General features: G+C 40.8%; 1 protein-coding gene across 3 annotated transcripts in view; it reads right to left on the bottom strand.

The window, feature by feature from the left end:
* Positions 1 to 2,187: 2,187 nt before the first annotated feature.
* slc8a2b (solute carrier family 8 member 2b) overlaps positions 2,188 to 23,001 on the bottom strand; it is a 34,994-nt gene continuing 14,180 nt past the window's right edge. For all 3 annotated transcript variants that reach the window (XM_015038384.1, XM_015038386.1, XM_015038387.1), the window contains exons 2-15: positions 20,363 to 20,809; positions 18,720 to 18,857; positions 18,421 to 18,648; positions 17,056 to 17,421; positions 15,827 to 15,952; positions 15,539 to 15,734; positions 14,317 to 14,447; positions 11,297 to 11,670; positions 9,859 to 9,962; positions 9,035 to 9,052; positions 7,181 to 7,305; positions 5,896 to 5,995; positions 4,748 to 5,023; positions 2,188 to 3,860 (exon numbers count right to left, since the gene is read on the bottom strand). In XM_015038384.1, coding sequence (XP_014893870.1) covers positions 3,484 to 3,860; positions 4,748 to 5,023; positions 5,896 to 5,995; positions 7,181 to 7,305; positions 9,035 to 9,052; positions 9,859 to 9,962; positions 11,297 to 11,670; positions 14,317 to 14,447; positions 15,539 to 15,734; positions 15,827 to 15,952; positions 17,056 to 17,421; positions 18,421 to 18,648; positions 18,720 to 18,857; positions 20,363 to 20,743 — 2,940 coding nt within the window. In that variant the 5' untranslated portion in view covers positions 20,744 to 20,809 and the 3' untranslated portion in view covers positions 2,188 to 3,483. The remainder of the gene's footprint in view (positions 3,861 to 4,747; positions 5,024 to 5,895; positions 5,996 to 7,180; positions 7,306 to 9,034; positions 9,053 to 9,858; positions 9,963 to 11,296; positions 11,671 to 14,316; positions 14,448 to 15,538; positions 15,735 to 15,826; positions 15,953 to 17,055; positions 17,422 to 18,420; positions 18,649 to 18,719; positions 18,858 to 20,362; positions 20,810 to 23,001) is intronic.

Raw genomic sequence — 23,001 nt, 5'->3', positions numbered from 1 at the left:
ATTTGCCGTCGTACAGTTTCCCTACAAAGATTCAGGCAGAGACAAATCTTTTTTAATCATCACATAAAACGAGTTCACAGAGAGACGCTGGAGAGCAAGACCTGGGCAGGAGCAATGGGTGGGGGAGGGGGGACACAAACACGGACACGGAGATTTCACAAACTGGGGGATGAACCGAACGGAGGAAACAGTGTTTCTGTGCAAATGTAGGAGCCTGACTTAGAAAAATAAAACGTCTCCTTCAGGGTAGACCATGCTGCTAACACACAAACACACGGATTCATCATGCATGTCCAGAGGAACACGGAAACATAGAACACAGTGGGGGAGGGGCGAGGTGGTGGTGACCACATCTATCTAAGGAACAGCAAAGACCCAAATGGCCGACAGTTAGTACAGAAGTTCACGGAAACACCGAGCAGTTCTGGTTCTGGCTGCTGGGTCGTGTCTGGAGCGCCGGTTCCGACCGGTTCCAACAAGCTCCAGTTGGTTCAAACCGATTTTGACCAGTTCCAACCAGTTGTTACTGGTTCTGACCAACTACAACTGGTTTTGACCGGTTCCAGCTGGTTCTGGCCAGTTCCAACCGGTTCCAGTCAGTTAGGACTAGTTCCAACAAGCTCCAATTGGTTCTGACTGGTTCCAACTGATTCTGGCCAGTTCCAACCGGTTCAAACCGACTCCGGTTTGGTTCCGGCCAGTTCCAAGCTGTTCCAACCAGTTCATTCCATCTGTTCCGACTGTTCCAACCAGTTCCAGCCGGTTCCTACCGGTGCTGCTCAGTTCTCCTGCAGCCAGACTGTCGGTCCCGTCATGTAAACATGCTACTTACACATACAGAGCCTCCTTCACAGGGACTGGGTGTAGAAATGTACAGAGACGGTAAACACTGCGGCAGGAGGCGTGAACGGACAACATGGAGTGTATTGCACAAAATGGCCGCACTCTGTTCACTCTGCGGCGCAGCTCATCTCTAAGAAAATAAATAAATCATCTCATCAGAATAGGTCTACATCAACAGAAAGACGGCGATGGAAGACCGAACCGGCCAAAATCAAGAAAAAATCTGCAAAAATTTATAACCGGATCGGTAAATAACCAATATTCTATGGAAGGTGAATTAAATCCTGAAGTGTCTTGTTTGTTTACATTTTTCCTCTTTTTTCTTCTTTTAGACAAAAGAAATATTATTTTTTACTATTTCTAAGAGAGCCTCACCAATATCATGATATAGAAACAGAAACTTTTAAAACGCACAATTTAATTAATCAAAAAGGTAAAATGGGAGGATGATTTTGACTTAAACCACTGGATTTCCAATCCTGATGTTAAAGTATTAAGTATACATATGTATGTATTAGAATATTCACTAAAATATTGCAAAATATCCTAGTGTATATTTTGTCAGATTAAAACAACCTTTTGAAAATAACATTTAGGCTGGTATTAAACATACTTTTCATTAAGCCCACAGTTCTGTATTAAGCATGATGTAATATTCTAATTTTAAATGTCATGTTTTTATTAGCTGTAAGTAGAAAATCATCACAACAGAAATAAATACTTTCAAACATCCATCTATGTTTAATTAACCCACATAATGTGTTTCATAATCAAACAATTTCATTTCTATAGCAAATTTTGAAAACACCGTTGGAGCCAAAGAGCTTTACATTAAAACAGAAACAAGTAAAATAATGTGATAAATATAAAATAAATATATAAATATAAAAATAGAGAAATATAAAATAGTGCTGAATAAAAAATAAATAATATTCTAATTTATAGAATGAGTCAATTTATATTACAGCCGTGAGTTTAAATTGTTATTTTGATTAATTAATAAATTGAGTTTAATACTTTAATGATTTTAACTCAGTTAATCTAATTTTTCTTTTAAACACAAAAAGTATTTTATTTTGGTCATATATGTCATTTTATTCAATAATTTAGCAAAAATATAGTTTTAGATTAAAACATGATTAATTAGTTACAGATCCTGTAATTAACTCAATTAAAATTTTTTATCCAGTCCCGCTACTACTTTCAACATTTTGACATATTTTCCATTTATGAATTATTTGCATTTATCAAATTAATTTTTTCCTGATTTTGACAGTTTCAGCCTTCCATATAGGGCAGCAGATTGTTAAATGTTGCGATGTTTTGATATTTTTCACCGCTGGATCGGCCCAGGAGCGTGAAAGACAAATTAAAACCTAATCCACTAACATGTCGAATGACGTCATCTGCTCTTCATGCTAATCTGAACGTCGCCTGGAAATATAAAAAAAATCTACCTTGGCTTCACCTGCAAGGAAAAGATACAAAATCACTTTTAGAAAGTTTACAAAGTGTTATTTTGAGTAAACGATTCAAATCTGTTGTATCATAACAGTGCTGACGTGTTGAGCAATTTTAGGGTTTATGTAAGAGCTACAAAATAAAAAAGGATTTTTACTGATTTCTCATTGATTCAAGCTGCTACTGAAACAATCCTGACCTCATCATGACTCCCGCTGTTTATCAGCATCTCCCTCAACCTGGAAGATAAAAACCCTGGAATGTCAGAGTTTTATTTTAATCTGAGGAGGTTTTTTTTCAGGGTTTTGTTCCTTGCAGTCTGTTTAGCAGCCGGTAGTTTCAGTAGCTTCAGAGTTAAAATACTGAACAACAATAATAACACTTCATCTGGTACTTCCTGCTTCTTTTTCTCCAAATGTCATTTCTACTGGATCCAGTGTTACATTATAGCAGAACCAGCTTTAAATATTGCACAGAACTAAAGTTTAACACTATGTTAGAGACGGCTGGCGCGGTTTGTACAGCTAGAAGCCTGAATACCACATTTACGTGTTTTTTTCCCTTAAGGCATCTTTGCTATGCGAGCATCAACGTGAACATGTTGATGGCTGGAATGAGTTTCTAAACGACAGATTTTCTGTAAACTAATACTGTTGTGCCATTCTACTGCTGCAGCAGTGGGCGAGTCTGTTAGCATGCATGCTAACTGAGCAGACGGCTCAGAATCACAGGTGGATTCTGGGTATTTCCCTTTTAACAGGTTGGTTGTGTTTTGTGCATGCAAACCGTCCTCCGACAGAGACTAGGCGCTAAAGAGACACGTCTAAACTCATTTTGCAGCTAATTAATCACATTTTGGGACTATTTTTCCTCCTCTGAAACGTTTTCAGCGTCCGGTCTATTTACAGCGCACATGGAGAACCTGCTGTAGTAAACACGTGTGATTTTAGCGTTTTGTAAACATTTGACTCTTTTCCTCCACCTCCTCGGTGTAAAAACCGTCGCTGCAGACTGGAGGGAATATGTTTCATGTTTTAGACCAGCAGTGAACCCGCCGGGGCGTGACGTCACAGCCCAGCTCCCTTTAAAACCTGCTCAGTTTCTCCTCCAATGATCTGTTTACATATGAACACGTGTCTGTCGTCGAGTCGCGTTAGACCGGCCTCCTCTCTCCTGAAGCTAGAAGCCCTTGATGTGGCAGTAGGCCTCCAGGCTGGAGAAGAAGATGTAGAGCAGCCAGAGGCCGAGGAAGAGCATGGTGGTGAGCAGGCGCGACGCCCTGGGGCCGCCCAGCTCGCCGCCGATGGAGGGCCGGCGCCGGAACAGCAGCACTGCCATGCAGATGAACGCGAAGATGGTGAAGAGAGTGACGGAGAAGGCCAGCGAACCCGGGTCCACCTTGAACTGCTTCCCCTTGATGGCCCAGTAGATGGCGGCCACCGACCACGCCACGCCGATCCCCAGGAAGACGTTGACGGCGTTGCTGCCGGTGACGTTGCCCACAGACGCGTCGGCGTGCTGGTCCTGGATGGCGGCCACTTTGCTGGCGAAGGTGTCTGCAAGGAGAGGAGCAGAAAATATTCCAGCAAGAATGTTTCACCTGCGGACAGCAGAGCCGAACAGGCACTGAGGATCACAGGGGTTCGCTTTGCTGAAAAATTCAAAATGGCAGCAATTTTTCAAGATGGTCGTCAAGAAAAAATTAGTTTTGTACTAAACTTGCCAATATTTCTAACAAATTAATAGCTTAGGTGTCAAGTCAAACATATTTAGAACCATGAAATCACAGATATTTTCTTGATCTTGTGTTTCCTTTTTTGGGAAGAAATGTTTTCAAAATGGCTGCCATTGTTGAAATGGAAAATCCATGTTTGCTCTAAAGTCAGCAGTAGTTATGTCCAGTTGAGGCCACAGCTAACCAAAGAGTTAGCTTCACTAACAACTAAATGGCTAAGCTAGAATCTTAGCTATGCTAACGGTAAACTGCTAAACACAAGACGAAGATCAAAAGCAGAAATTAATGCTAATAAATGCTAATACTACACCGCTAGATGCACAAAAAATGGGCAGAAGCTAAACTGCTAAACACAAGTATATTGTACAGAAACTAACAGCAACTCGCTGGACACATGAAAAGTTGAGCAGAAGTAGCACTAACCTCCAAAATCAAGTGACCAGACGAGATGAAAAACAGCCACAAAAAGACAAACAACCACACAATGATACCAAAATAAAACCATTAAAATAAAACAAACACACAAAAAAATGAAGGAGCTGAAAATAATCTAATAATATGAAAAAAGTCATTTTTAAGCAAAGATATTACAAACAAGAAGCAAAGACAGAAAACTCCAGCTGGTCCAAAATGAAGATATACATAGATATACATATAGATTATATAGATATAATGAACATAGAGGAAGCAGAGAAACTTGAGACCCACCTGGGATGGAGGTTCCCAGAGCCACGAACACCACGGCGGTCACGCTGTCCTGCAGCCCCACGGTGCAGCCGAAGTGCGACGCCAGGTCGCCGATGATGGCGGTGAGGAAGCCGATGACGCTGATGGACACGATGAAGCAGGCCCAGCCGTTCCAGTACTCTGTGGGCGGGACGCAGGCGAACAGAACCTTCCAGAAGACGGTGAGGAAGTGCATGACGTAGTCGTAGCAGGACGGGAGCCGCTCCTCTCGCCCTTCCTCCTCATCGTCTCCATCACCTGCAGCAGAGGCCAAAAGGTCAAAACCTCCAACCAGACTGGATCAAATACCGCCTGCAGTGGCTGGTACTGCCACTAGAGGGCGGACTTTAATTGAAACCCGAGTCATCAGTAAAAAATGCCCTTCTTAAGCCAACTTAAAAAACATAGAAAACAAGAAGATCCTACTGTGTTATAAGCGAAAAGATTTAGTGCTTTTTGTCAAAATTCATGAATTACTGACTTAAAACAAGTTTGTATATGTTGCTTGTAAGTTAGTTTTGTCTTAGTTTAAGTGTACTCAGATATTTGCACTAGACATAAATGCTTGGTAAGATTTTGTATTTTTTGCAGTGTTGTTGACTTAAATAAAACAAAGTTAACCACCAAACAAACCTCCATATCTGTGCTCCGTTACTTCATCTGCAACATGAGCTTAGTGATAATAAACCAACATATTACCAAGTATTTTTAGTGCATTTTTACAGCAAATTTCTTAGTTAATCTGAAATAAGACAAAACAAACTTAGAAGTCACTTTTCAGTGAGAGATGGGAGCTTTTTTAGAGTAAATAATTCATTAATGTTGATGAAAAGTACTGGTTCCACTGGGAAATTATTTCACTTATAAAATGAAAAATGTCTTGCTATAAATGAAATAATCTGCCAGTTTAAGAGCAGTACCTTTTCACTAATTTCAAGGAAGTATTTACTCTAATCAAACTCCTATATTTTGATAAAAAGTTGCTTAGAAGCTAGTTTTGCATCAAATGAACTAAGATATTTGCACAAAAATAACATCTTTATTAGACTCATCACTCCACAGACTGAGACTGGTCTGAGCAGCTGATGCTGGACTGGACCAGCTGGACGCAGGCGGCCATGTTGAATCACCTGCGCTGACGGTGACCGCCTCCACAAACTGCTCCCTCCAGGAGTGAGTGCCGATGACCAGCGCCAGGTTGGTCTTCTTGATCAGCTTATCCACGGTGCTCTGCCAATCAGAAGCAGCGATTCATAAACCTTTAAAGTTTCAGTATGAAACCTTTATAAAAAGTATTTTTTATATATATATTTGTTGAAACTGTCACTATGTCATGACGGTTTATTATGCGACAAATAAGCTGTGTAAAAATCAACTTCTCTGCCTCGTCCCAGTACTAATTAGAAACAACCAATCAGAGCAAGAAGGCGGGTCTTAGCCCTGTTGTTTCCTCTCTGTTGTACTGCAGCTAGCATAACATGATGCCTTAACAAACATGTGTAAAATATGTATTTTTATAGGCTACATGTTCTTTATTGTTGCTCAGGTAAAACAACAACAAACAGTCCAACTAGTCTGACACTTTGCTTCGTCCAGATGGTCTAGGATCCCGCCTGTTGAGAAACGATTGCTTCCTGGAGGCGTGGCCTGAGGTTTTAAATTTTACCCAACTGTTTACGTTCACCGTATGTAATCAATCAGTTCGACGCTATGAAGCTAGATGGGAATTTCCTTCACTGTAAACAACCAGAGAGCGATAAACTGGGACGAGCGTCTGCAAATATTAATTCAATATTTAGAAGTGTGACCAACAAGGACTGAACAGCTTCGTTCACTTCCTCCGCTGTCATCGCTAAACTACAGGCAAACTACAGACAAACTACCATTCTAAAATAGCAGAAAATTAAAGTCATCGTTTACAATTTCTCCTTCTGTTTGCTGATTGAAAATCCAGGTGAATGGGAGAAGCCCAGACTGTGCTGCGACATCAATTTAAAAAATGTAATTAAAAAACAAGGACATTTTCATGTTTTTTCTAGAAGATTTCTCTAAATTTCTGAGATTTTCTAGAAAATATTTACCATTTATTTTCCTTGTAATGTTGAAAATTAAATGTTTTTTTGTTAACATTAGCTTCCACTTCCTGCAGAAGAAAATTTATTCATCCTGTTTTGTACATGTTTTTTGTTTTTCTTATAAAACAACTAAGAATAGAAATAAAATGGTGAGTTTTTTTAAATGACCTCAAACATCTAATAGTAAATATTTCTATAAAAATGATGGTTGTCTTTTCTCCAAACATTTGTGGCTCTAGACAAGTTTTCTTTAGCTGGACTGAGGGGGAAACTTCAGGTTGGGTTGTAGAGGCTGCAGTTGCAGTGCAAGCAGGCGGCCAGTAGAGGGCAGCACAGGCACCTTGAACTCGTAGGACTCCTCGATGACGACCTCCAGGCGGCTGTGCTCCCCCAGGATGGGCTTCCCCATCTCAGCGATCCGCCGGGCCTCCTCCTCCTCGGCGCTCAGCTGCCCCTCCGCCGCCTCTGGAGGGGCAGGAGGGTAAAAACACATAAACAACCGCAGCAATGAGCTTCAAAGATGGCCGTCACGTCTTCCCTCTAAATCCAGGATCAATAACAGATTAGGCTTCAGCGTTTTGTTAATCCCTGTGAAGTCAGATTTGTTCTCAAAGCCCGGATCACACGCTGGGCTGAATTCTGGAGCGTTTCAGCCGGATGTGAGGATGAAATCTGACAGAAACAAACTTTAATCTCTAGATTTAATAAAAATTGAGTCATGAAGTTTTTTAATTCATTACAGTTTAGAGTTTAGTTCAGAAACTAAACTGAACTAAATGGTTTTTATTTGAACAAAGATGGTTGGATGGATGGATGGATGGTTGGATGGATGGATGGATGGACTCATGATGAAAGGTGGAGTCTAATAAATATAATCTAATAATTTTAATCCCGCCCCAATAGAACCAAACCGATTGGCCACATTATCTCCTTCTCTGTGTTCTGGATTGATAATTTAAATTGATAATCTGTATTGGTAATCTGAACCAAACTCTCCTCTAATCCCAGAGGAAAGGCGGGTTAAACAGGAAACCAGTTAATCTGAGGAGCAGCAGAGCGGGAAGCAGCAACTGTTTCTGTTTCTGCTGGGCTCACCCACTCCCAGTCCATCTGCCAGCTCCTGGCCCAGTCTGGTACTGGTCCTCCGCCAACCAATCAGAGCTCATGTTGGACGAACAGCCCAAGCAGCCAATCAGGGGACAGAACAGAGACAAGGCGCTCTGAGGTTCCTGACTGCAGCAGGACGTTTCTCTATCAAACTTCTGCTGCTCTCCGTTTTAAACATGTCCCATCTCTGTTGCCGTAGTTTTGTAATGAATGTATTTTGACAGGAAGTGTCGTTTTTATTCAGATATTTGTCAATGCAGGAGATCTGGAACCAGAAGACGCTTACACACAAATCTCAAAATCTTACCAAATACTTTTGTTTAGTTTCTTGTGTAAATACTTTAGTTCACTTGAAATAAAACAAAACCAACTTAAAAGTGAGGATTTTCAGTAAGACACAGGAGTCTGTTTAAAGTAAACAATTCCTTAAATTTAGTGAAAAAGCACGACTTAAACTGTCAGATTATTTCACTTTTATCAACTAATTTTCTCGTGTTTTAAGTGAAATAATCTGCCAGTCGAACTGGAACTTTTTAAAATGAATATTAAGGAATTATTGACTTAAACATGCTGTTATATTTTGCTGTAAAGTTATTTGTAAGCTAGTTTTGTCTTATTTTAAGTTCACTAAGACATTCGCACTAGAAACGAAACAAAAATACATGGTAAGATTTTGTGTTTTTCAGTGCAGTGCTGGTATTCATGCTGCTTGTTGGTGAACATAAATAAATCTTCAAAGGAAATGTTGAAGTTATGCAGGTAAAACAGAAATTATGATCTGACTGGAGCCGCTTGGCATGCAGGCAGAGAGCGGAGTCAGGCTGAATTCATCCGCCGACTCCTTTAATCGGAGACAAACCTGCTGCTGCTCCTCTGATGGCTGAATATTTAGGACAGTTTTCTGTGATTAAATGTGAGTCTCTGTGCTGCAGACTGAATGTGACAGAGGAGTGAATCTAATCCGCATTACGTTCTGATATTCTATGTAAAAATAAAATGTGAAAATAATTAGAAGATTAAGCTGAACACACATTTCCTGACCAGTCTAATGAGGTTCAGCTGAAAGCAGAGGAATAATCAGACTTACCTTGGTTAAGCAGCAGAGCTGAGGACAAAATAACACAAGAGTCATCAGTTATTCTTCATAAGAAACATGAACAGTTTAACAGATCCACTGACAGACCATTTCACTTATATAGATGAAAAGAAGTAGCTACTAGTTCCATTTTTAATATGTAATAAAATGTTTTTCCTATATTAGGCTAAATTGATGAATAAGTCATTCTACTGGCTGATTATTTCACCGAAAATATGGAAAAATGTCTTTTTGTAAGTGAAATATCATAAATATTAAGGAATTATTTACTTAAAACAAGCTCCAAATTCGATGAAAAGTTACTTTTAAGTTAGCTAAAACTAACTGAATTTTTAACTAACATGTAGGTAGTTAAAACTAAGTTTTAAGCAACTATGTGTTTTAACTCACTAACTAGTTTTAACTCACTATTCTTAGTTTTAAATAATAGTTGGTTTTAACTCAATTTTAAGGAACTATTAAAACAAACTCCTAAAAAGTTGCTGAAATGTTACTTTTAAGTTAGTTGACTAACTTTTTAGTTAGCTACAACTATACGTTTAACAGATTAACTAGTTTTTAATTAGTTAACAATTAAAACTTGTAATTTTAACAAACCTTTAAATGTAATTTTCATGTGCAACTGTGCTTGACATAAATTACACTGATTTCAGGTGTTATAATGCATTTGGACCAGAAACTTGACTAAAAGTACTTACAATGTTCAAAATTGCTTACAAATGTTTCTAAAGTAAACCACAAAACTTAAATTGTAATCATATTTAAGTTTTCATGTTTTAAATGTAACTCTGTGAATTTGAGTAATTTTGTCTCACCTGAGATTCCTCTCTTCAGCCAGCGCGGCTCCTCCAGAACGATGAAGAAGTTTTCGTGTTTTTCATACTCTTCATCATCGATTATCCTCACCTGGAGGGTCTGACTGCAGGGAGCACAAACACAGAGCGCCACCAGGCAGTGAACACCTTCCACCAGCAGGGGGCGAGCGCTGCAGGAGCGAAACACGAACTGGTTTCCGTTTCCTGTTTCTCTTATGGCTGCCAGCTGCCCGTCTGAGCCGAATGTAAAGACACAGTCAATAACCAGAGCCGGGTAGTAACTAGTTACATTTACTCTATTACATTTACATGAGTAGCTTTTTGGAAATAAATTAATTTTAGGAGTATTTTTACTTTTACTTGAGTAAAACTTCTGGATCCTCTTCCCAAAACATACAGCTTTAATGTTCTGAAAGCAAACTGCAGAGTTCAACCAGTCCACCGAAATGGGAGTTTTTAAATTTTAAGCCTGGCCGTCTCCTCGCTTCCACAGAGTTATGCACACGGAACATTTATAGCCTTGAAATGAATTTGTATTTTACTGCACTGCCATGATCTCACTTCAAAAAATAAAGAAAAACCCAAGATGTACCGTAATTGGATTCATTCAGGAGGAATTCACCGGGTTTTTTATTTGCACGGTGAGTAAAATGCTGCAGGATCTGCTGTGTCATCAATCTGCAGCCACAGTGCTACATAAAGTCACGCTAATCTCTGTTAGTATTCATGCTAACGGTGCGGGGACTTCCCTCCAGTCAGCGCTGATGAATTAAGGATGAGAGGCTGTCTGGAGCCACAGAGGATAGAAACATGGGACCGGAGACAGAAGAAGACAGGAATTGATTAAAACAATGACTGACCGGGTTAAAAACGCAGAAAAGTTAAGCTTAAAGTGGATAGATGACAAATATTTGTTGTTATTTTAATTGTTCAGTTTGCTTTAATCCAACTCCAGTCCGTTTGCCTAGTCAAAGTCCGGTTTGTTTGGTTTGGTGTGAATGCTAATCAAACTCTGGTCCGCCTACAAACTTTGGTCTGGGTTTGGTTGAAGTGGACTCTGGTTCAGTCTGAATGCATATAATCATCAAACGGACCAGAGACTAGAAACAGGAAGTGGACTACAGCGCAGGGCATTCTGGGTAAATACAACCAGAACAAACGAACTAGCCTAACAAGGAGAAATGGCTCGCAGGTTTTAGCCAAAGACTAAAGAGAAATCCTCCAAACGCTAAAATTTCATGCTGCTGCGGTTTTGTTTACATTTCGTGAAGAAGGACGTTGCACTTTTTCCTCAGAATTCTGACATTTTCTCATCATTTTGCCTTTTTTCTCATAATTCTGACTTTGATCTAATAATTCTGCTAAAATATGTTTCCTGTTCAGTTGCCCTCGCCGTAGCTCTGTGAGCGTTTCCGTGGTAACAGCTGCTGTGCCTCACGTGGTTTGGTCGTTGGTGAACTCCAGCTCCCCGCGCACCTCCTCGTAGTCCTCCCCCGCCATGGCGCTGCCCGACTCGGTGTGGTACGGCAGAACCACGGTGCCTCTGGCGCCCGAGTTTCGCACCACCGTCACCTCCATGATGCCCACGCTCTCGCTCACGCGCACCAGGCGCTCGCTGAACGTGAAGATGCCGGCGTGGTCGTCGTCCAGGATGGTCACCGTGGCGACCAGGGGCTCGACCAGCCGGGCTTTGGGCAAGCTGCCCGCCTCGTCGCTTTCGAACATCCCCTCGGCGTCGCCGACTCTCAGGTTGAGCAGGCGGACGAAGAAGTGCTCGTCTTCCTCGAAAATGTCGTCGTCGATGATGCCGACCTGCAGACGCACAGAGGCAGGATTATTTAACTCCTAACTGAAAACTTTCATTTCCCAGTCAACAAAGTCTCACGACAGGTTGATTTAAGAAAATTTGACTCAAATTCTGACTCAAATATTTGTTGGTTAAATTTACCTGGATTTTTCACCAAACCCTCAACAAGCTGACAAACTTTCTCTGAGAAAGTTGAGTAGATGAAGCTTCTGGAATATTGAGATTAATTACAGAAATTATCTAGAAAAAACTTGGAAATTTGAAGACAAAAATTTGCTAAAAAATTTTTAAACTTTCATTTCAGAAATTTTCTAGGAAAAATGTGGAAATTTCAGAGATTGATTAATCAATAAAAATGGATAGAAAAGTTGAAAATTTGCTATAACAAAAATCAAAATTTTGATCGTAATCTCAGAAATGTTCTAGAAAAAACTTGGAAATTTCTTTGTTTGGAAAGTTGGGGATATTTCACTTCTGAAACTCCAAAACTTTCTAGAAAAATTATGTGATAAACCTCAAAATTTTTGCTTAGATGTTGAAAATTTGCTAGAAAAAAAAACAAAAAATTGAGATGATTGTCAGAAATTTTCTTGAAAAAACAAGGGAATTCATAAGATTGAGTCGTCAAAGATTTGTTGGAAAAACTCTGAAATTTTGACATCAATCTCAGAAAAAAACATGCAAATTTCTGAGCTAAAAATTTGCTAGAACAAAAAGAAATTTTGAATTTTTTTTAGAAAACCTCAGAAGTTTGAAAAGTAGAAAACGTGATAATGTTGTGTAACTTTAGCTTTAAAGTAATGTTGGATAAGAACCGAGATGTTGGTGTGTGCGTTGTGTTGCTCTCTGCTCCTGCTGCGGCTCCTCGCCTCGCCCGCTGTGACTCGCATCATCAATCAGCCCCTCTTTCCTCTCGCTTTGATCATCTTGGATTTTGCATCCAGCCTGCAGGATTTTCTGTCTGCGCGCCTCCATGATGTAAAGCCACATCCTGCACCGCTGCAGAGCCTCGGTTTGAGTTTATTCCACATGCAACCTGCTGCTGCAGCAACACTTCAGCTTCTCATGTGTAAAAGTGGCTGAGAGGTTCAGCAGCAAAACGAGACGCAAAACAAAGTTATAAATAAAACTAACAAAAACTGAAATGGAGAAAACATTTTTCATTAATTGAAATAAATAAATAACGGTAATTAATGTGGAGAAACTGTAACTAACTGGAGCTAATTATAGTTTGTTAAATTAATTAAAACATACTGAACTTAGAGATGATATTCTTTGTTTTCATGTTTTGAATCTATTGGACTTTTGAACTGATGTGAAATTTATTTATTTTTTACAGTTTTGGCTTAATTATTGCTCTGAATATGTTTTTGAGTCTGTATACTCCAGTTAACAATTAATCAATTATTATATCAATAATTAATCCAATTAAACTTTTCAGCGCCATAAATGAGCTAATTTTGTTTTATTTTGATAGAAAATAACTCTTAGTTTGCTGTTTTAATCCTTCAAGTTTTTAAATTATTCTGAACTTTTTTGAATGTTTGAATATCCAAACTTTCACCGCAATGCTCTAAATTTAGATTAACGTATTGAAAAAATGAATTATGTATTTCAAACTTTAACTGGGTTAATTTGATTGTTTTAGCATAAGACAAACACAAACCCTTGTATTTGTCAAAATGAGAAGATGATGATTAAATGCATCTACTTGTGATTCATATCTGCTGCTATGGAGCCAAACCAGAATGAGCCACCCAAAGAGTCAGATCTTACTGCAGCGTGTTGTTAGAAAACTAATACATTTCTGCCCAAAGCATCAGAAATTGTCTAGAAAAAAAGAGAGGACATTTCTGAGTTTAAATGTCAAAAATTTGCAAGAAAAACTCAAATTTTGAGATTAATCTTAGAAAACGTCCAGAAAAGAACTGGGAAGTTTCTAACTTTGAAATTTCTTAGAAACTTAGAAATTTTCTAAGTTTCAAAATTGGAAAATGATCAACTTTTGAAACTAAAATTTTCTTGTCTTTTCAATACATTTTGTGGGATTATCCTCAAAATGTTTGAGTTTTTCTTGTAATTTTTCAACTTTTCAAACTCAAAAATGTAAAAAAAAAAATTCCTAGAAGTGTTGTGAGATGAATCTCAAAATTATTTTTTTTTTCTAGAAAATTTTTGGTTTTTCAAACTCATGTTTCCTTGTCTTTTCTAGAGAATTTGTGGGATTATCATTTTATAGCAGAATCAACTTTTCAAACTCAGAAATGTAAAAGTTTTTTCCTAGAGATTAACCAGAAAAAATTCTGATCTGTTTTCAGCAAATGTTTGACATTTGAACTCAGAAATGAAAAAAAAAGAAACCAGTTCTAGAAATTTTGTGTGATTCATCACAAAATTCAGATTTTTTTCTAACATGATTAACATTTGAACTCAGATATTTTCTTGTTTTTTCTAAAATGTTTGAGTTTAATCTCAAACATTTATGATTTTTTTTCTAGTAAATGTTTGACATTCAGAAATATCTTTGTTTTTTATAGAACATTTCTGAAATAAATCCAAATTTCGGAGGATTTTGGCAGAAATGAGCCCTTATTTTTCCTCTGAAAGACGGCCGTAGAACCTTTTTATGTTTTATTCGCGCTGCGACTCGCCTTGATCTCTTTCCGAGTGTCTCCGGGTTTGAACACCAGCGTTCCCTCGCTGTAGTCGTAGTCGGACCCGGCGTTGGCTGACCCGTCTTCGGTTCTGTAATCCACGTAGAAAGTGTTCTCCCCCAAACCGCCTGCAGGCCGAAAACACAGCAACAGTCAGAAAACCGGGAAAACAAACACGGCGGAGGAAGCATCATGCTGTGGGGTCACTAGACGAGAAATGTGACATTAAACGTTCCTCCACTGATGATAACCCAAAACATAAAATCAGATAAAAATCGACACATCAGGCGGTTTATTCTGTTTCTGGGTGAATCTGCAGGTTTCAGGTCGTTTCTAAAGTCTCTCTGAAGTCACTGCAAACCTGAGGACACACAAAGCTAACAAGTCACAACATTTTAAATCTGAAGGAACGGTGCATAAATCAGATTCTGCAGCAAGATAAAGAAATCTAAAGGTTCTGCATATAAAGTCATATTTTATTAAAAACCAAAAGTTCTCATCAAACTGACAGTTTTAGGGCCAGATGAAAAGATTTTTACTTTTATTTTTGAGAATAAAACTGATATCACCAGAATAAACTCGCAACATGACAATAAAGAAATTGTATGATCATAAAATTAAAAATAATAAAACATAAAGTCATAATAGTAATATGAGAATAAAGTAGTCAAATGAGCAGAATAAAGTCAAAATAATGCGATATTAAAGTCGTAATATTACGAGAATGAAGTTATAATTTTATGAGAACTCCTATACAAAAAAGTATTAAAATTTAAAATAAGGAATATTGAGAATCTTGTAGAATTAAAATTCACAAATGATGAAATATTTAATCTTTTAACTCATCAGTGGCCGAACTTTGAAACTTTTTATCACACAGCGTTTCTCCTAAAGCTCTAACTCTCCTCTGGTAATATTTTATCTTTATTCTCATATTATCGTGACTTTATTCCTCATGTTATTATTTTCTCCCATCCAATGAAACGCCAGCGCCTCCCAAGATGGCTGACCTCAGGCATCGTCTATTCATGTCTAATGTTGTCTTTTTGTTTTGTCTTTGTTTAGGCTGGACTGAAATGTCAATTTTCCACCTGAAGGGATAATGAAGGATATTTTATTCTATTCTTGTAAACAGAGGAGATTTATTCCTCTTACCTGTCATAATTAACCCTGAACTGTTGAGGAAGTGAAGGTTTTATCTTCCCGGTGCCGTTCCTACCTTGGCAGACCACGGCCAGCGTGAGAACGCCGCAGTTCTCCATGCACTGACTGTGGGCCGTCTCGAAGGAGATGTGGCTGCAGACGGCCAGGTCGTCTTCCTCGGCCTCCTCTTCGTCGGCCACCACCGCGCGCCGCGCGTTGTCGGCCACGTGCCTCTTCAGGACGTTTCCGGCTCCGATCATCATCCGGGTCGCCTGACGGAGACGGGGCGAACAAACCCGGCGTTTAGGGCGGCACTTTGCGGTTCAGGGTGCGGTTTGCGGTGAGGCAGGTGGGCGGAGCTTACCTGTATGCGGTAGAAGGCACGGCTCTTCTGCTGGTGCAGCAGCGCGTAGTAATTGGCCAGCTCCACCAGCTGGTCCAGCTCTTTGTCGGGATATTTCTGCTTTAGCTCCTTCAGGATGCGAATCACCTGCCGAAGACAAACCGGGTTCAGGGTTCTGGTTCCTGTCACTTCCTGGTTCGCTCGGTTCCAATGGAGCATTTCTCAGGGCTCGTTCACTCCAGCCCAGTTCAATCCAGTTTAATCCAACTCCAGTCAGTTTGTTTAAAAAGTTTGGTTCGGTTGGTGAGGTGTGAATGCTAAGCTAACTCTGGTGTCGCTTCAGTTGAAGTGAACTCCAGTTCCATTTAGATGCATATATGAACGTCAGGAGGACCAGACACCGCTCCAGAAGCAGGAAGTGGACTACAGCACAGGGCATTCTGGGTAAATACAACCAACGCTAACATGCAAACAAGCGCTAGCAGCAGAAATGGCTCCTGGTCTTTAGCCAAAGACTAAAGAGAAATCCTCCAACCGCTAAAATCTGACGCCTCCATCTTGTTTCCATCTGGTGAAGAAGGAAGTTGCTCTCAGTGTTTTCAGAGGTTTTTATGTCATTTCCTTCAGTGGTTCTTGGTGCAGCGCCCCCACAGGCCAGGAGGGGAACAGGTTGGTTTGACTCAGAGCAGAGAGAGAGAGAACCACAGCAGCTGGAGAAGTTCTGGTTCCAGTAGAACCAGAACTTCCGGACTGTCCGGACTGTCAGGTCATTCCTCTCTCTCACTGCTCTGAGTCAAACCAACCTGTTCCCCTCCTGGCCTGTGGGGGCGCTGCACCAAGAACCACTGAAGGAAACGACACAAAAACCCCTGAAGACACTGAGAGCAACTTCCTTCTTCACCAGATGAAAACAAGATGGAGGCGTCAGATTTTAGCAACTGGAGGATTTCTCTTTGTTGTTGGCAAAAGTCTAAGAGTCATGTCTGCCGCTAACGCTAGGCTAAAGTGCGTGTTTTGGTTGTATTTACCCACAATGCCCTGTGCTGTAATCCACTTCCTGCTTTTGGAGCGGCCTCCGATCCACTTGACGTTCGCATTTAAACTGCACCAGAGTTCATTTTAACCAAACCCGGCCCGAGGTTTGTAGGCGGAGCAGAGTTAGCTTGAGTTGGACTAAAACGGACTGAATGAACCCTTTGATTTAAACTTCCTTCCTTCTCCTCAGTTTAGCTCGTTTTTCTGTGTCTCACCTCCTTGCGGCTCTCGTCCAGCTCCCTGCCGCTCTCCATGTTCACCGTGGCGCTGTTGGAGTTGGGCAGGTTGCCCCTGGCGACTGCCGCGGCGCCGATGTTGTTTGCCGTGGCGCCCGCTGCTCCATCCGCTCCGTTCTCAGCAGGAACCACTGCGCTTCCCTGTGGCAGCTTGCCGTCAATGATCATCTCCATGCCGCCTTTGGTGGGGGTCAGGTCCCCCTCGGTTTCCACGACGATGCCGTGGCGCTTGTCGGCACGGTAACGCTTGCCCATGTATTTGTAGAAGAGCAGACGGCGATCGGCGATCCAAGCCAGGAGGACACAGATGGGGAAGAAGAGCAGCGTCACCAGAGCTTCCCAGACCTGAAACACAACGGCCAGAGATTTAGGGACAAAGATCCATGAACCCATTGACCTGGTGACCCCTGCAGGGTCATGGAGGGACCGGTGGGAGAACCAGAAAGGATAAATAGGCTGGGAATGTCCAGCACTAAGGAAGGAGCCGGGTTCTGTTTCACAGAGCTTTGGTGCAGAACAAAACCTGAAGGCCTGATTAAACTGGCATTATTATATGTTTTCCAGGCACAAAGTTCCATTTTACAGCACAATCAAGAAATAATGTCCTACATCTGTTAAATATGACTTAAAAGAAATTTATATTTGTGATTTAATGCCTTGAAATTTGGTCTCTGTCTCTTTAAGAAGCTCCTGCTCTTTCTGAAGCTCCGCCTCCAGGAAGTCATCCAACATGGCTCCTCTATTAACCCTTTGTTTTTACCAGAGTTTCACTTAGAAGTAGCTCCTTAGGTGTTTGCTAATTGGTGCTGGCTAGTCTGAAGGAGCTGAATGGGGAGGAGCTGCGCCTCGAAGGCGGGGCTAGGTCCATCTGATTGGTTGCCATGGAGATTAAAGGATTAATCAAACATGCATGAAAGATTCAACGCTCCAGGTTTGTTTTTGATGAGGAAATAACATTACAACATGATGTCTTACATGACCCTGCCGTTTTAAGACTGTGTGAGCTGTATTCAATGGTGACCAGAGGTTTGCAATAATAGGGGAAAATGTCTTGATAAAAGTGGATTCATCTGCCAGTGGGACAAGAACTTTTTCACCAAAATTAAGAAATTATTGACTTAGAAGAAGCTCTTATATGTTGCTGAAAAGTTACTTATCAATTAGTTTTGACTTACTTCAAGTCTACTGAGATATTTGTATTAAAGAGTAGTCAGAAGTACTTGGTGAGATTTTGTATTTTTGGAGTTTTACCAATCGTGACAGTGCTTTCTGGTTTTGGGGGCTGAGGCTAATCCTGCTGATGGAGGGATTAGCGCCACAGCTTGGCGAGACAGGCGGCCTCACCTCCACGACGCTCGGCGACATGACGGCCAGGATGAGGTAGAGCCAGATGTAGGCGAAGATGCTCCAGAAGGCGGTGATGAAGAACACCCGCAGGTGTTTGATTTTGCGTGACTGGCCGTTGGGGATGACCCACACGCAGATCCCGATGATCACGAACATGTTGAAGGCGGCGCTGCCGACGATGGTCCCCGGTCCCAGCTGGCCGGCCTCGAAGTTGTGACCGCACACCTGCAAAGGAGCGGAGGCTGTGAGAGCCGAGCCGGGATGGACACGCGACGCTGAGGCGTGACGGCGTTTACCTCGATCACCGACAGCAGGATCTCCGGAGCGCTGGAGCCCAGAGCCATGAGCGTCAGGTTGGAGACGGTTTCGTTCCAGATGCGAACTGTCGCCACAGACGTTTCGCCGTTCGGCATGGTGATGGTCACCTCCTTCTCCTGCAAAGCACACACACTGGTCACCTGAACACACCTGAGGAGCAGAGCGCAACTGTAAAGTTCTGGATTTTCTTCCACTGAATGAAAAACAAACATGTTCTAACCAAAAATCCACCAGAGACACTGTTAAAGTTTCAGAAGAATGAGTCGGGCTTTCAATCGGTGCTAATTAATTATCATCATCTTTAATCACCTTAATTAAAGTCAGAAATTATAAACATTTACTAGAACTTATCTGACAAAAGTCTATAAAATGACTCCTGCTGTCATTTGAATTCCTCAGTTTCTGGTTTATTTATCATCATTTGCATCTAATGACCTTCATAAATCCCTGTGATGTCGGCAGGAACAACAACACGTGAACCAAAGAGACGAGCCGATTCCCATCTGAGGCGGCTGGAAATATGACCGGACTTTAATTTACTCTGACCCAGAGTCTGATGGACAATCAGCCGTCCTCATTCAACTCTCAGACGCCCGTTCTGGTACCGTCTCTTCCTCTCTGCCTCCAACTTATCTCACATTTCCATGACGGCCAATCCCACTTCAATTTGTTCCTCCGTATCTATGAGCTCAGACGGGCTGAACTGGGCGAGACGCTGCAACAGATTCACAGAGTCCAGCAGGCCTGGCCCCAAACTGAGCGTTAAAACATAGAAAAGAACATTTTACTGTAAAATATCCCCATTTTCTGACATCCAGCTCTCATAATGAAGGAACACTCATCTGCTGTTCTGCATGTCCAGAATCAGAACCTGGTAATCCAGAACAGATGAAAAATTAGAGGCTGGATTATCTGAAGGTGTGACATAATTTTAAATTTAAAAATAGATGCAGAAACCTGCAGATCTGAAGGTTTTTACTTAAGCAGCTCTTAAAGCTCCACTAACACCTTCATCACATCGGCCACATTTCAGTTTCAGCTTTTATTTTCCGTATCAGGACCAGCAGGACGACTGCCTGAGGATTTTAGATTAATTTCAGGTTTCTTTGGAAATCTGTCCCAAACTTCAGCATATAGAGGACGCACTTTACAAACATAAACAAATTATTTACAACTATATCGTTGATTTTTTTTTTGTACTTTACTTTTGAAGCTCAGAAATTTCCAAGTTGTTTTCCAGGAATTTCTGAGTTTTGAGGGTTTGTTTCTAGCAAAGTTTCGATTTTTAAAATTCAGAAATTGTCTTGTTTTTTCTAGACTGTCTAAAACGGATCTAAAGTTTCTGAGCTTGTTTTTTTATATGTACACTGGCCAAAAAAACACTGGGTCACATGGGGACCAACAGATCTAAACAATCTGTGTGAACGCTGTCTCAACCTCCTTCGATTTCTGAAGTGAAATTACTTAAAGCTCATCAGAAATCCAAACAAAAACCTTCAGCAGCCTGAAAAGTTGTCGATAAAGGTTAGATTCAGAACAAAACTTTCTGCACAAAGTTAAATTTGAACGACCTGAGCTGGTTTAAAGCTCCTGGTTCTGTTTCCCTCCCGGTTCTGCTCACCTGAGAGGTGATGACCTCGATGGACGCCATGAAGCGGTCAGCGATGATGGACACTCCCAGGAACATGTACATCAGGAAGACGAAGTAGACGACGGCGCGGGCCACCTGGTACCCGAGGCTCGGCTGCTTGGGCTTCCACACCGGCAGCAGGATGCCCTCGGTGCAAACCGTCGGCTTGTTGCACTTATCCGGGCCGGCAGAGATGGAGCTGTTCCCGTACGGCAGCGACGGTGCCGGCGAGGCGGCGGCCGACGAGGGCAGCGCCGTCCGCAGGTCGGGCTCGATGCTCGGGTCGACGCGCTGCGACTCCGGCTGGCAGGCAGGGAGCAGGACAGCGAGGAAGAGGAGGAGGAAGGAGGAAGGGCAGGCGAAGGGAAACATGGCGGAGCCGCGAGAGGAAGAGGAGGAAGAGGAAGATGGGATCTAAGAGCGGCGCAACGAGCTCACCTGGAAAAACAAGAACAGATTTCAGACAAAAACGTTCGTCAAGAGGAACTTAGAGGAGATTTCCAAAAACAGACATGGATTTTCTAGAGAAATGACGGAAATTCACTTTTCTAACTCAGAAATGAGAAAATTCAGAGTTTGGAAAGTTGTAATCTTTTCACTTATTGAGTTTAGAAATTTTCATTTTTTCTAGAATAATTCTGAGATTAAACTCAACATTCCTGATTTTTTCAAGCAAATTTTTAAACTAAAAAAATTCCAAGATGTTTCAACAGTTTCTGAAATGAATCTGAACACTTCAGATTTTTTAAGCAAAATTTTCAAACTCAAAACTCTAAAATTTATTTGTTTTTCTAGAAGATTTCTGAGATTAAGATCAAGATTTCTGATATTTTCTGCAGTTTTTTTACTTTTCAAAATCAGAAGTGTTTCTGTGTTTTCAAGAAAGTTTATGAGCCCAAACAAAAGATTCCAGTTTTTAGGCAAGTTTTTGACTTTTCAAACCAAGAAATGTCCAAAATTTTTCAAGATAAAAAATAAAATAAAAAATTTAGATTAATCTGAACATTTTGGATATTTTCCAGCAATATTTTGACATTTCAGAATTTTGATTTCTTTTTTACTTTTTTCGTTTTGTCCTAGATTAGCTAAAAATGTCAGATTTCTTCTATCTAATTTTTGAATTTCCTTGTTTTTCTTTTAGGAAATGTCTGGTTTTTGGTGTAAATTTGCTCTTCCTAATGTAATGTGGTTTTAGGGATGACAATGGCAATAATACGGCTTTATAAAAACACCACAAAACACAAAATCAAATATTTGACAAGTTTTTTTCTAGTACAAATATCTCAGTAAACTTGAATAAAGTTTATTCACGAGAGCTTCCTTAATATTGATAAAAACAGTAATTCCACTGTCAGATTATTTCTCTTATAAGTTGTGAAAATGTTTTGTTATAAGTGAAATAATCTGTTGGTGGAACTAGTACTTAAAAAAATCAATATTAAGGAATTATTGACATAAAATCTAGCTGAAAACTTACTTGTAAATTAGTTTTGTCTTAATTAAATGTAATAAGACATTTTCACTAACCCAGACTAAAATACTTGTCAATATTCTGTGTTCTTGCGGTGCCATAAGACATGAATCCCTTTTGTTTTGTATTTAAATCAGTGCAAAACCATGAGAGGATCCAGAAAACGCAGCAGATGAAACAGAGGCGACATTTTGTTGGATTCTCCGTTTTTCTGTGCGTCTCCCAGCGAAATGCAGCTGATCGCAGCGTTTCTGCAGCCGATTGGACCGACACGATGCTGCTGCTGCTGAGGAAACCCAGATAAGGAAAACTCTGGATGCTCTCCGGTTGTTCCTGGTTGTTCTGATTCATCCTGTTATAATTCATGTGTTCATCTTCTCCCAGGCTCTCCCAGTTCTTCTAAACACTCAAGGGACCGAAACCATTTCAACTTTAAGACCCTCGAAGCTTTTATGTTTTTATTATCCTGGAGGGATTTTATTGATTCTCATGGCTGCAAATTGTTTTTACCTTTTTGCTTCTTAGATTGTTTTACAATATTATATTAAAAAACACCGCAATTGTGAAACTGATTTTATCAACATTAGCAGAATGTTATTTACTTGTAACAGCTTCTGTCTATGGGCTTCAACACTGAGAAATTAAATCTAATTCAGCACGAAGTGTTGGTGGGAGCAGATTTGTACAAATTATAATTCTGACAATAATAAAGGATTTCTGCAGGTTTTCACCCCAATAAATGTGGAGGATTGTTTTGCATCAACACTCTTCAGTGCTGATGTCTGCGACAGACAGCAGCGTTAAACATTACATGGCCAATGGAGGAAGTGACAGAGCAGCTGCAGTAAAACTTAGAAACAAAACAGAAACGATGCTGAAGGGGAAGAGAAAGAATGGAGGAGGAAGAGGAGAGATAAATGGGAGGGGAGGGGCCGGACGCCCAGAGGAGGCTCTGCTTGGCGTCATCAATCAGAGGGCGGTCCGTTGTCATGGTGACGGGGATGAGGGGGGAGATCGGGCGGGGGTCGGTTTCTTGTGGGATGATCGATCGATCAGAGAAAACGGTCGTCCATCAGTAAGGGCAGCCCCCCCCCCCCCCCCAAACACAAAAACACCAATAAACCCACACAGCCACCACCACACCCCCACACCACAACAG

The sequence above is a fragment of the Poecilia latipinna genome, unplaced genomic scaffold, assembly GCF_001443285.1.
Source record: "Poecilia latipinna isolate Pla-1442-1.1 unplaced genomic scaffold, P_latipinna-1.0 Scaffold440, whole genome shotgun sequence".
In the NCBI taxonomy this organism is placed as follows: domain Eukaryota; kingdom Metazoa; phylum Chordata; class Actinopteri; order Cyprinodontiformes; family Poeciliidae; genus Poecilia; species Poecilia latipinna.
The sequence above is the reverse complement of the archived record's forward strand: the minus strand, read 5'-3'. Positions and strand labels throughout refer to the sequence as shown.